The sequence below is a fragment of the Rana temporaria genome, chromosome 1, assembly GCF_905171775.1.
Source record: "Rana temporaria chromosome 1, aRanTem1.1, whole genome shotgun sequence".
NCBI lineage: Eukaryota > Metazoa > Chordata > Amphibia > Anura > Ranidae > Rana > Rana temporaria.
This window is the reverse complement of record NC_053489.1, coordinates 641,097,227-641,111,311: the sequence shown is the minus strand read 5'-3', so window position 1 is coordinate 641,111,311 and position 14,085 is coordinate 641,097,227. Positions and strand designations below refer to the sequence as shown.

At 44.7% G+C, this 14,085-nt stretch overlaps 1 protein-coding gene across 1 annotated transcript in view; it reads right to left on the bottom strand.

Annotated features, from left to right (window-relative positions):
- Positions 1–6,523: 6,523 nt before the first annotated feature.
- The window catches only part of RPIA (ribose 5-phosphate isomerase A), a 62,205-nt gene continuing 54,643 nt past the window's right edge, over positions 6,524–14,085 (bottom strand). Inside the window, exon 10 of the mRNA XM_040335469.1 lies at positions 6,524–7,270. Coding sequence (XP_040191403.1) covers positions 7,173–7,270 — 98 coding nt within the window. The 3' untranslated portion in view covers positions 6,524–7,172. The remainder of the gene's footprint in view (positions 7,271–14,085) is intronic.

The following is a 14,085-nucleotide window of genomic DNA, read 5'->3' as shown; positions in this document are numbered from 1 at the left end:
TGCTATAAAAATGCACGATTACTGTGTAAATGACACTGGCAGGGAAGGGGGGGGTTAACCACTAGGGGATGAGGAAGGAATTAAGGGTGTACTAGGGAGTGATTCTAAATGTGAGGGGGGCTGAGCTACCAGTGACACAACAGTGATCACTGCTCCCGATGACAAGGTGCAGTAGATCAGTGTCCTGTCACTAGGCAGAACGGGGAAATGCCTTGTTTACATAAGGCATCTTCCCGTTCTGCCTCTCTGTGACACCGGCGGATATAGAGTCTGTGTGTCCCACGGTCACAGAGCACACGCGACCACAATGCTACGAATTAAAGGGGACATACCTGTACGCCCATTTGCCCAGCCGTGCCATTGTGCCAACGTATATCGTCATGTGCTGGTCAGCATGTGGTTAAAGGAGATCCATTGTCACAAAATAAACTTTTATTTTATAGCATTAGCATTGTATTAAAAATTCAAACAGTTACTGACAATCCAATATTAGCTTTCTTGAAAAATCTTCTTTCGTGTTGTGAGCTCTGCCAGTTTGCTGGTCATCTTTTTCCACAACTTCCTTGGATTCCCAGCATGCTTTTCAGCTTCTCCTCTGCTGTGTACTTTGTTTGTAAGGACTACATGTCCAATGGTACCTTGCTTCCTGCAAGCAATAATTTCTTTACTGACTCTGTCATCTGAAGCTCCTCCCCTCAGCACCTCTGTCATTCAGAAGGCAGGCTCTGTGAAAAGTGACACAGCAGTGCTCCTTACAGGACACAGTAAATACGCATCACAGAATTCATGGAAGTAAATGTGTGGGCATCGTCAAAGTTAGGTTTCCCCATGTTCTGGATGTGCCCCCTGAGCCTTTTCGCAGCTGGTCATGTCCCAATGAGGTCTAAAAGAAGGTTACCACGCAGAGATTCATGTGCTTAAGCCCCTTATACTGCCTGCCTTGCCCAACCTCTTGCCACCCACGTAACGCATGTGTGCAGCGCCAAAGAGGGGGTTCTTTAATGCTCCATAGATGTCAGGGTTTTCTGTGCTGAGAGCACGCTCAGACAGCTCTTGGCAGGTGCCTGATCACGTGACAGCCAATCACAGTATGAGGTGATGGGAGTTGAGACGCCGCACACCTAGAAGCCATCACAGCCATGCCTACTTAGGGCAGCACAGTGGTGTAGTGCGTAGCACTTTCGCCTAGCAGTAAAAGGGTCGCTGGTTCGAATCCTGACCACGACACCATCTGCCTGGAGTTTGCATGTTCTCCCTGTGCCTGTGTGGGTTTCCTCCGGGTACTCCGGTTTCCTCCAACACTCCAAAGAATGCTGGTAGGTAAATTGGATCTTGTCCAAATTGGCCCAGTATATATATATATATATATATATATATATATATATATATATATATATATATATATATATATATATATATATATATAATCTGTGTGTATGACTGTGTCCCAAGCGCGTCGAGATCCTATGGGGTAAAATGACCATCACCAGCCAAGCAGACTCTGGCTGGAAAAAGCGCCTAGAGGCGATTCAGCTCGCATGTGTAGCGCTATACAAGTCATTCATTCACCACTAGCTTAATTGGAGAGGTATGCGAAAGGCCTCAGCTTCAAATACCTCACGAGTCACACCGCTTGAGCGGCACTCACAGTGGTTATAGGGTTTTGTGGCCCAATCACAGTGGTCACATGATTAGGAAGTCTGTCCAGCCACCCCCACCCCCGGCGCAAAGTCCCACTTAAAGGGCAGCTGGGAGTGAAAGGGTTAAAAGGGAGTGCAACAAGCCTGCCATAATATTGTCCTTCAGTCACTACCGAATAGGTCATTGTTTCTCAACTCCAGTCCTCAAGGCGCCCCAGCAGGTCATGTTTTCAGGATTTCCCTCAGATGAAACAGGAAAACACCTGTGCAAAATAATAGAAAGCCTTAAAACATGACCTGTTGGGGCGCCTGGAGTTGAGAAACACTGGAATACATAATTCACATTCACATTGTCCACTCGAGCCAAGATTCCAATTGGCATTGGCATTCAGTGCAGAACAGAAGAAGCTACACCATCCACATAGCTACAAGGAGTATATTTCCTCCCAGAAAAGGAGAATTTATTCCATCTCGAAGATGCACAGGTCAGAACCACAAAGAAAAATGTTGAATGTAAATTTATCACATGGATCATGACCATGGAGCAGATTGTAAATTGGTGGTAAAAGTGGTACACTGCTACACTACATCATAAAACTCAGTAAAAATATATTGTCAATGTCAACTCCCAATATATTCCAAAGTGGCTTTGTGGTCAGCACCACCGACTTCTAGTACTGGGTTTAAATCAACAGTAAAATTAACTGCATGGAGTTTGTAGGTTTACTCTTGCTACAAATGAATACAAATTTAGGTTTTCTTTTTAAAGATGTATAGTTGCATATTCAAGGTGGAAAAAAAAAAAAAAAGACACAAGTCCATCTAGCTAAAAAATAAATACAGTAAATACAATCCCACAGTTGATTGATATCTATCTTAATTATTATATTGTAAATGGCATCCATAAAGCTGTAGCCAAGGATCTAATCTGCATGTCTCCCTCTTTCCATAGTGCTGGAACATAAAAATTCCTGAGCTGCAGAATGCAGTGCCTTCTAGGAACCTGCAGGGGGTGCTATGCTGCTACTGGGACTAACAGCCAGCCATGATGTTTTGATCCAATAGTCAAGTCAGTGATTCATAGGGGGTTATTTACGAAACGTAAATCCACTTTGCACTACAAGTGCAAACTACAAGTGCAAAGTGTACTTGAAATTGCACATGGAAGTGCAGTCGCTGTAAATCTGAGGGGTAGATCTAAAATGAGGGGAAGCTCTGCTGATTTTATTATCCAATCATGTGCAAGCTAAAATGCTGTTTTTTATTTTCCTTGCATGCACCCCTCAGATCGAAAGCAACTGCACTTTCGAGTGCACTTTGCACTTGTAGTGCTAAGTGGATTTGCCTTTCGTAAATAACCCTCTTAGGGCCAGATTCAGGTAGATCCGCGTAACTTTGCCCGGGCGTAACGTATCCGATTTACGTTACGCCTCCGCAACTTAGACGGGCAAGTGCTGTATTCTCAAAGCACTTGCTCCGTAAGTTGCGGCGGTGTAGCGTAAATCGGCCGGCGTAAGCCTGCCTAATTAAAATATTGAACAGGGGGGGAGTGTTTTATGCTAATGTGCTGTGATTGACATTTTGCACTTACGGCGCATGCGCCGTCCGTGGAATATCCCAGTGTGCTTTGCGGCAAAGTACGCCACAAGGACGTATTGGTTTCGACGTGTACGTAAAGGACGTCCAGCCCCATTCATGGACGACTTACGCAAACGACGTAAAAAATTTCAAATTTCGACGCGGGAACGACGGCCATACTTAACATTGTTACGCCGCACTTACGCCACCATATAGCAGGGGTAACTATACGCCGGGAAAAGCCCAACGTAAACGGCGTAACTTTACTGCGTCGGCCGGGCGTACGTTCGGGAATTCGCGTATCTAGCTGATTTACATATTTCGACGCGTAAAATCAGCTTACACGCCCCTAGCGGCCAGCGTAAATATGCAGTTAAGCTCCGACGGCGCAAGACACTTACGCCGGTCGGATAGAATAGAAATCTATGCGTAACTGATTCTTAGAATCAGGCGCATAGATACGACGGCTCGGATTCGGACTTACGCCGGCGTACATGGCGCTACCCTGTCGTAATTCCTCTGAGAATCCGGGCCTCAGTGTGTAAAACAGCCAATGCACTATAAGATTTCTCCTTCTTAGCCCCAGGGGTTCAACGAGAGAACTCTTTGGATTGCTCCAGTCACTCTAAAGTCTGCACTATGGATGTAGGAATATCCTCTTCAGTCTATTGTTTTCCCGACAACCGGCACCAGCGGCTGTCAGAATACCCAGTGACTGCATCCGATTTCGTCTGTTTGCCAACAATCTTCCTTCGACTTTCAGATTGAGGGCCGTCAGGCAAGAAGGGCCTAACAGGGCCACCAATTTCTTGAACTTTAGTGGGCTCATCAGGAATTGGTCAACATAAATTCCCTGTATGACCAGCTCTAGAAGTTAACCCGCCAATACATACTGTAAGTGAGCACATGCTCTTTAAAATGATTTCACACAACACATACATTTAGTTAGACTTTTTAATTATATATTTATTTCAGAAACATCTTATATTGCATTGATAATTGATCAAGAAACAAGCAAACATTCTCTAGTGGTATTGATAACAGACTTATTTCTGACAGAAACTTTGAGGTTTTACATTCCATCAAAACATCCCCATGCAATGTCCGACCTTTTCTTAGGAATACTGTGGACAGGTTATTATTTCAGCTCCAACACTTTAGCAGAAAGTGCAATTTGTAGATTTATTCATAGCATGTCAAAAACTGCAATAACGAATAGGAATTTTGGAGGTACCACTCTTATGCACAAATTATATATATATATATATATCAGCGTATACTGCGCACTATTTTGCCCTGAAAATCAGGGCAAAATCGTGGGTGCGCGGTATACGCCGTTACCCGCTTTCCCACCACAAGTTTGAATACTGCGCCGGCATATACCGAGCGCAGTACACTCGTGTATCTTCGGGCAGTCTCGGCGCCTCTCGCACTGACGTCCTGAGCGTACAGGACGTCAGCGCGAGAGTTGCCGAGCCTGCCCGACGATACACGAGTGTACTGCGCTCGGTATATGTCGGCGCAGTATTCAAACTCGGCGCGGGAAACGAGCGGGGAGGACGCCACAGAAGGACGCCAGACCCGATGAAGAGGACACCCGAAGCCGCAGAAGGACGCCGGACCCGACGAAGAGGACACCCGAAGCCAAAGACGGACGCCGGACCCGACGAAGAGGACACCGATGGACGCCGCGCAAGACAGCAAAACTGTAAGTACAAAAAAAAAAAATGTTTCCCCACAGGATTCGGGGCAACTTTAGGGGTGCGCGGTATACGCGGGAGCGCGTTATACCGCGATAAATACGGTATATAAAATAAAATGTTTCTTTATTATTATTTTTCCAGGAATAGATAAAATAGCCTGTGAGGACTCCTACATATACATAAAACCATAATAAACCTCCATATAGTTACACCCTGGATCCCACAAACCAGCTATTTAGGTTTGCACTTTGCGCCAAGTCAATTATAGGAGACGTATTCAGGTATCCATGTTGGTCCCACAATAGGGAAGTATAACAGTGGGGGTTATTTACGAATGGCAAATCCACTTTGCACTTCAAGTGCAAAGTGCACTGACTGTACACTTGGAAGTGCAGTCGCTGTAGATCCCAGGGGGGACGTGCAAGGAAAATAAAAAACAGCATTTTAGCTTGCACATGATTGGATTATAAAATCAGCAGAGCTTCCCCTCATTTAGGATCTACCTCTCAGATTTACAGAGACTGCACTTCCAAGTGCACTTGTAGTGCAAAGTGAATTTGCCTTTCGTAAATAATGAAATATGTCCAACTAGAAGTGGAATTCAGTAGAATTTTGACTACTGAAATGTGAGATGATTGGCTAGATTATATATTTTTTGGATGATACAACAGGGTTCTGTGCCCTCTTCCCCTCCAGTTCACTCCTGGGGGGATAATATGTTTGTGCTTTGGCACAGCCCAGGAATGAGTGTCTATTGTATGCAAGGAAAAACATTTTTTGAATATGTATCTAAAAAGTTGGGTTACACCAAGTCATAATTTAGAAGTATTCATTATAGATAGACCCATAGTCATACCTAGCTACTGTGGAACCAGCATAAAAACATGAATATGACTCCAATAAGAGACTTGGAGCAATATAAAATATCCAGTCAGTGGGTTTTGGGTTGTGAATTTATAAAGGTTTAATTACCGTATTTGTCGGCGTATAACGCGCACTTTTTTCCCCCCCTTAAAGTCAGGGGAAAATCGTGGGTGTGCGATATACCCCGATCCTGCCGTCTCTGGGCGCCGCCGAAATAGACCAAGCCGAGCAGAGTGTACTGCGCACTCGGCTAGGCTCGGCCACGCTCGGCTCCGCCCGAAGCCGAGAGGAGCCGAACAGACAGGAAATCCGGCTCGGTTCAGCTCGGCTGAGGCGCCAAACTCAAAAATACACGCCGGGCAAGACAGCAGATGGACACCTCCCCGCAGATGTCCTCGTCTCCCCTCTCCGGCGGCAACCTCTCTCCCGGGGGGTTACTTTTGGGTATCGTGGCTGTGATTGGCCGGATTTGCGATGACGCATGCGCGCGGGAGCCACCGGTAACGGCACACGGACTCAAGCAAGGGCACATTAGGTGCCATTGCTTCAGTTTGCCCCAGTGTGCATGTGCCGATGACATGGGCACATACAGGGGATATCTCCTAAACCGTTGGTTTACAACCACTTTAAGTGCAGAGTCCCCAACAACAGGTCCTTAAGGAATAAAACAAGCCAGTAGAAGAGAATTAAATATTGCTCCCCTTAGCTGTGATTCTCTGCGTACATTTTTGCAATGAATCACTTTTTGAATAGTTGATTTTTTAGGGTCTCTATGCAGTTACACTCCATCTCTTCTCTGTACAGTGGAAGGTTCAATGGTGGTGAATATTAGGGATTTGTGACATCATTCCAACAGAGGCCATAGGTCCCAGGAATGCCAAGTGTTGTTGGGCAGGAGGAGAAGAGTTACCACCCAGCAGCTACAGAGAGAAGAGGGAGCAAGCTGGACCATTGGAGGTCAGGTGACTGCATAGATACATTCAAAAAAACATTTCTCAGGAAGCAAATTACAAAATGTACTTTCTCCTTTACCTATCCCCTATGTACCAAAAAGCTGAATTTCATTTTTCAGTGGACTGACCTTTTAAAGAAGGTGAACTGCCAATTAGGATACCTTTCCATGTAATTAAATATGCCCAAGGCTGTTGATCAAACTAAAAATGGCAGGACCAATAAAAACATGAAATCACAGAGTTCCCTTATATACAGATATTAAATCAGACATGTACCAGGGAAAAAAGGCAACAGTGATTTATAAAAATGCAATTCCTTAACAAAACAAGAAAGAAGAAGAACGCAGCACTGTAATAAAGAAAAAAGAAAAAAAAAAAAAAAATCGGATTGGCACAGAGAAAATGGGCAGCAACAAGGCACAACTGCACTGGAACTAATGTACAGGCTTGTCACGGATGGACACAGTACCATCTTCCATGCCAAAGTAGACCCGTTCAGCCATATTGATGAAGAGCCCAGTGTCCACCACACCTATAAAAAAAAAAAAAAAAAAAATTATAAAGTGATATCAAAATACATACAAAAATTTATATTTTGGGAGCAAGTCACCAAAAATGAAAACTTGTACAGCTCTTATGTTCTTTGACTATACAACTCAGTAGATTTTCACATTTTAAAGTAAAAACTGCAAAGATCGAAATAAAAGGTTCTGCTGACTAATACAAGCAGAGCACATCAGCAAAAAAATACTCAGTTTGTAGACAGGTTTCTATTAGTTAAAAGTTAAAGGATTTGTAAAGGAAAACATTTTGCCTAAAATTAATGTCTGCAAGGTAGACAGACAGAATAGTGTAATGGTTCTGTTAAAAAATTAGTAAATAACTATTAAATTCCTTCATCTATATCACCTCTGGCATTCTAGTTTCTGTTCGCTCATTCACTTCCTGGTTTGCATTGTTCGTTCATGTAAGAACTACATTTCCCAGTATGCTTTGCGGCACGCCCAGTAATTCACACCTCCTTGAAGTCTCTAACACGTAGAGAGCGTCCTGCCACCACACAGATGTAGTTCCCAGTAGGGGGCGAGCACATCACTGACCACCGCAGTAAAGCCTCCCTTCACGTTGGTGAGTAACAATCAGACAAGCAGGAAGTGAACAGAACAGAGAAGAAATAGAGCAACTTCTGAGCAAAAACGAACAATGAGGAAGTGAAAAGAGGAATGTCTGCAGGTAAAAGATGCTTATTATGAAGCAATGTGAGAAGGGCCCCCACTGCTGACCCATCAATACTTGCCTTACCAGTGCTTCCCCGCTTCTTACCTTTCATTTGTTGTAGCCAGTACTAAAATCACTGGTATTGTTACACTAATGCTCCGTACACAGATCGGAAACTCCGACAGTAAAAGTCCAATGTGAGCTTTTGAGCGGAAATTCCGACCGTGTGTATGCTCCATCGGACTTTTGCTGTCGGAATTTCCGCCAGCAAAAGATTGAGAGCTGGTTCTCAAATTTTCAGACGGAAAAAAAATTCCTATCGGAAAATCCGTCTGTAGCAATTCCGACGCGCAAAACTCCGACGCATGCTAGGAAGCATCGAACTTCATTTTCTCGACTTGTCGTAGTGTTGTACGTCACCGCGTTCTTGACAGTCGAAAGTTCTGAGAACGCAGAATTCCGTCAGAAAAACCATCCAAGGTTTTTCCGACGGAAAGTCAGATCGTGTGTACGCGAGTTCCATTTCTTTATCATGTGACAGTGCTTGGGCCCGATTGCCAAACCAGAGCACCATAACAGAACAGGTTCCTTTAAACTTGAAAGCACTAGATATTGTTGCCAGTTGGAACGGAGTAAGTAATGGTAGGGGAGCTCTGGCATCAGAAGTACAACAAAAGAGCGCATTTGCCTCAATAGGCAAGGTGAAATTGGGGTTTATTTACTAAAGCTAGAGAGAGAAAAATGTATCACTATTCTGAAGAGCATCCATTCAGCTTCTAACCTCAGATTGTTTAAGCTTCAGCAATAAAACCTGGAAGCCGATTGGTTTCTCTGCAGAATTGTGACTAATTTTGCCCTCCCCAGCTTTAGTAAATAAACCCCATTGAATACTTAGAGCAAATCTGTGCTTTGCAACAGGTCTGCTCTAACCCCCCCCTCATCTACAGCATTTCACTGTATCCTCACCATTCCATCCCCTGCTTTTTTCCAGGGAGCAACGAAACGAAAAAAATAGCCATATTTCTGGGTATGAAGGCAATACCCATACTTCTGGGTTTGGTGGAGCATGTTACGGAGCTCGTCCAATTATGTTATCACTGGGAGACCATAGCCCTGTGTGAGCTACTACTCCAGGGACTTGTACTCTGGATAAGTAAATGGAAATATGGTTTACAACAAACACTCAAAAAATGTCTACATTCAACAGAAAATATTTAAAATTAGTTAAAAACTCCAGTGTTTCCAACTTTCAGCAGCACCAATTACTGTATCTGAATTTAAATGGGTCTATTTCTGGCTCTGATCATGCAGCCTGCCAAGTTTAGCATAGCCCTGGACACACAAAACATGCATCACACACATGGGCGTCCGCTGAAAATTATTTCAGGGGGGGGGGGGGGTGCTTCCACAGTGGCAATACACAGTCCCATTTAACCCTTTCTTTAAACGCTAGCAGGGGTTTAAAAGCACTAAGGCCACATAGCGCAGCTAAAACAATGGTAAAGCGGCACTTTACCGATAACGCGGCCAGCTGGCAGTGTGAAATTGCTCTTGAGATAATTCAGCTTCACTCCATGCCCATATAAATATAGCCTAGAGAATGTACAGACCCCCCTTCAGCACAGATGGACCCCCTTCAGCACAGACCCCCCCCCCCTTCTGCACAGATGGACCCACCCTTCAGCACACCCCCCCTATTCAGCACAGATGGACCCCCATTCAGCACAAACGGACCCCCCCTCCCCCATCCCATTCAGTACCTAAGATCAGCCATCAACACGGCATGGGCACAGCAGGTTCCCTCCCCCTGTGTACCTATAAACACGGGAGGGGGAGGCGGCTTCACTCTGCTCGCTGTGTCTGTGTGACATCCGGCCCGAGACCGCACAGACAGCCCACAGCCGCGAGACTCTAACACCTTCTCGATTTTCTAGGGGGGGGGTCAATTGCCCCCCTTTGCCCTATGGACCGGACGCCCATGATCACACATGAAGTCTTTTTGGGCTACTGTGGGCCAAAATCAGGCACATCCAAAAAGAACATGCAGACACAAGCACATAGCTATCCTTATGCTTCCTTATGCATCTGGAGGCCAAGTTACATGGCATACTGTGTACTTGAAGACCTCCCCTTAGGTCAAGCACAGATTCCAATATTGGATTTACTGGCTCCAAAATCTTATATTAATTTGTCCGCCTTTGCCGATTATTCAATAGACAAATCATTGCTCAATTCGGTTTCTACGTACCGAGATGCCTGTTATGATGTGTTTAGTGCTTTCACAACCATTTCCATAAAACAGTACATGTACAGAGGCAGAATGTGAATTAGTCAGAGAAACTAAGGCAGTTTCAGTAGGGTGGGGGAACGGAGAGGACGCCCATCTTGGGAGCTGCACCTGGCTCTTATGAGATGATCTAACCACAGAGCATGGAATGCTGATGTGTCCCAAAAATGTGCACTACGTGTCTTAATGTAGTGAGACGTATATAGTAATAAACAGTTTGGTTTTTATGTGCCCCATGACAAACTCCCCTCACCTAAACTATTGTTCTGGTGCTGAAAACAAAATGTATCACTGTCTAAAATCAACCTCTTTCAACCGTTTTAACCCAGGGGCAACCATTGAAATAACACATTTCAGGTCTCAAGGAACCCCTATATAAAACTTGAAAAATTAACTAGAACACAAATTGGTTTTTAGAAAGGGTTCCTTTAATAATCCCATTTATGGTCAGAATGTCCCCTTTACATTGGTATTCAGAATGCTACCTTTACGCCCCGTACATACAATCAGGCTTTTGCCCGGCCAAACTCACATCGGAATTCCATCGGCGTAAAAGAGAACATGTTCTCCACCTAGACTCCAATGGAATTCCTCGGATAATCCGATGGAAAAACTCAGATGGGGCATACACACGGTCGGAATTTTCGATTGAAAAGACAGTCGGACTTTTTCCATTGGAAATTCCGATCGTGTGTGCGGGGCTTTACCGACAGATAAAAAAACATTGTTGTCGCGCTACCGGTTCAACCAAGTAGTGGTGTCCCTGGAACTACGAAAGCACCATCAAATGGGAGGTCAATCAGCCACAGCTCAGTGATCCCCTAGCAACCTCTGGAAGAACCTGGTTGTGAATGGCTGGTCTAAAAGCTTAGTAAAAGATGAACAACCAAAATGCACATAGGAGGAGTTGAAGGTCACATGTCAAGAAATTTTCCATAGGAGGACACTTCAAAAGCCCTTAGGCCCCTTTTGCTCCGTCGATCCCCACTGAGCAGGCAGATGACAGGTCTGTCCCTGCACACTGTGCAGGGACCAACCTGAAAGAGCGCCGCTCTCCCCTATGGGAGATCGGAGGACGACGGACAGTAGAGTCCGTTGTCATCCAATCCGCCAGACTGACGGAAAAGTAGGGTTTCCATCCTTCACACTTTGGCGGATCTGATGTCAGCGAGCATGTCACCGCTGACATCTGTGGCTCCATAGAGGTGCATGGAGCATCCGTTCAGGTCCGTCTAAAAAAAAAAAAAAAAAAAAAAAACTGACAGTCCTCGTGAAAGGGGCCTAACAGACTGAGGAAGCACTATGCAGAACTAAAACACTAATATTACTTGAGTGTCAACAAATCACGCCCCATGTTGGCCAACAGACCAAGACACTCTCTGAAGCCATTTACCCCATTTAGATTGGGCACAAAGGCTGGTGAACTCCCCTCTGACCCATCAAAAACTCAATTTTTGCAGACTTCTGTACCACCCTTTACAGTCAACCGTCTTCCATCTCTCTGGGAAAAGGCAGGTAGATTTTTTTGTGCCGACAGTACCCAAACCGAAACCTCTTGGCCATGAAAAGCACCTGGTCTGGACAGGTTCATGGCTGTTTACTATTTAAAAAAAACAAAAAAAAAACCCTCCTTCCTTACTCCACATTTCACTAAATGTGTTAATACTTCTAAATCAGGATATTGCCCATCCTCATTCTGCCTCCAAACTCACAAAAACAATATCCAAAATTATTCAAGGAAGGTCAGGGATTTCACCCCATGTCTCTACCTAATGCAGATTTGAAGTTGCTGGGCAAAATTTTTAAATATGATGAGGTCCTGATAATCCTTACCAATGCGCAAATATGCCTCACTAACCTTTGTCGTACACTTTGACACCAAAAATCCCAAATTTTTGGGGGTCAAAATGAACCACTCCATGTCAACGGCACTAAATCGTTTGCCTGCTGGGATGGCTCAAATTCAGTAAAAAAAGTTCCCTTGCTCAAATGTACTCAACCCTGGGGGTGAAACTTACTCTATATTATTCTATACATTTTCCCTCCAACTATTACCCCTTACCTTGATCCCTGTGCATGGTTTTGCAGACCTGATCCTGCCCAGTACTACTTTAGAACCTTGCCTGTATGGGTTCTACCCCATTTACTTTTTTTCCCCCCCCTTTCATTTGGGCACAGAAATGACCTCAAATACTTTGTGTCGCAAGAAGCCTCAAGTGTCTCGAACATGGAGAATTATAATAAAAGCAGCTCAGATCTCTGTTTTCATTACTGCAGACCACCAAGTCCTAACTTCTGATGAAATTCACAAACTTTGCTCCCTCAAACCGAGTGACCGCCCTCTCTCATCCCTTTGATGTTCCATAGCTTAAAAACTATGGGTCTCGACCCAATATTCTAGAAGATTGAATGTCTTTCTTTTTTTTTACTCTACTGCCAATAACCCTTATTTTACCCAGTGATGGAAAGCCTTGGGTCTTTTGCTTGGTTGACTTCTCATTGCTTTATCTATGGCCACCATTTTATAACCTTGTCTCACTTTCCAACATGGTTGGATTTAAGCTCCTTATAAAGAGGTAATCCAGTGTCTAATCTGAAGGGATCCATTTTCCCCCTAGGAACCCAGATTTTCCCCAACGTTAAATCAGTCTTTGAACATGTCTGCCTTTACATGCTAGGCTACCCCATAGTTATATATATTCAATATGAATACCTGTTCGCCTCACTCTCTGGCTCCGCACCGCCACTGAAAATAACATACATTCATGCATTGCATGAATGTATGTTATTGTTGCCAGCTGCCGCTGGTCTATTCAGGTGGCCGGACATTGAGCGCCGACCACCTGAATAACGGGAGCTGGTTGGCTGTGCGAAAGTGCCTATCAGAGCCAGCGGCTCCGATAGGCTTTCCGAGTAAAGCCCACGTCTCCCGGATGTCTTATCCAGGGAACGTACGGGGTGCGTTCCTTGGATAAGACTGACGGCCGTCTCAGCCAATCAGGTTCGCCGATTCTGGTTATCGGTAACCTGATTGGCTGAAGCGTCACCAAGGCGGGAGAAGACATCGAGGGACGTCGAAGGATTAAGGCAAGTGCATTTTAGAGGGCACAGCAGCATCAATTAAAGGGCACAGTGACATGCACAGTGGCATCAATGGGCACAGTGGCATCAATGGGCACAGTGGTGACAATTAAAGGGCACAGATGCTGCGTTTGATGGCATGGCACAGTGGTGACAATTGATGGCACAGTGGCTGCGTTTGAGAGCATGGCACAGCGTCTGCGTTTGATGGCATGGTGACTGCATTTAATGGCATGGCACAGTGGTGATAAATGATGGCACAGTGGCTGAGTTTGATGGCATGGCACAGTGACTGCATTTGATGGCATGGCACAGTGGTGACAATTGATGGCACAGTGGCTGCACTTTTCACGTTTGCGCCCCCCCCAAAAAAAAAAAAATTGAGCACCAGCCACCGCTGGACCTTATGCAGGAAATACCCCAGAAGTTTGAAGCAAACACAGCCAAAATGTTCCTGTAACCTCTTTTGGTGATTCTGATTGCAATAAGTGTCCTGTGAAAGATGTTTTAAAGGCTGCAATCACAGGAGGTGATGTTTTTCAGATCTGGTGGTCCCTGCCCAAAACTAATATCATTCTGGTCAAGAACTATTAGTCTTATTCAATATTTTAACCACTTGCACCCCAAGCCCCAACAGTGGGATGAGGGCACTTAAAATGTTTTCTATATTCTATTTAAAAATTTTAACACGGTCTTTAAAAAAAATGTAATCACTTATTGCCATCACAAGGGAGAAACATCCCTTGTGATAGCATGGCCAG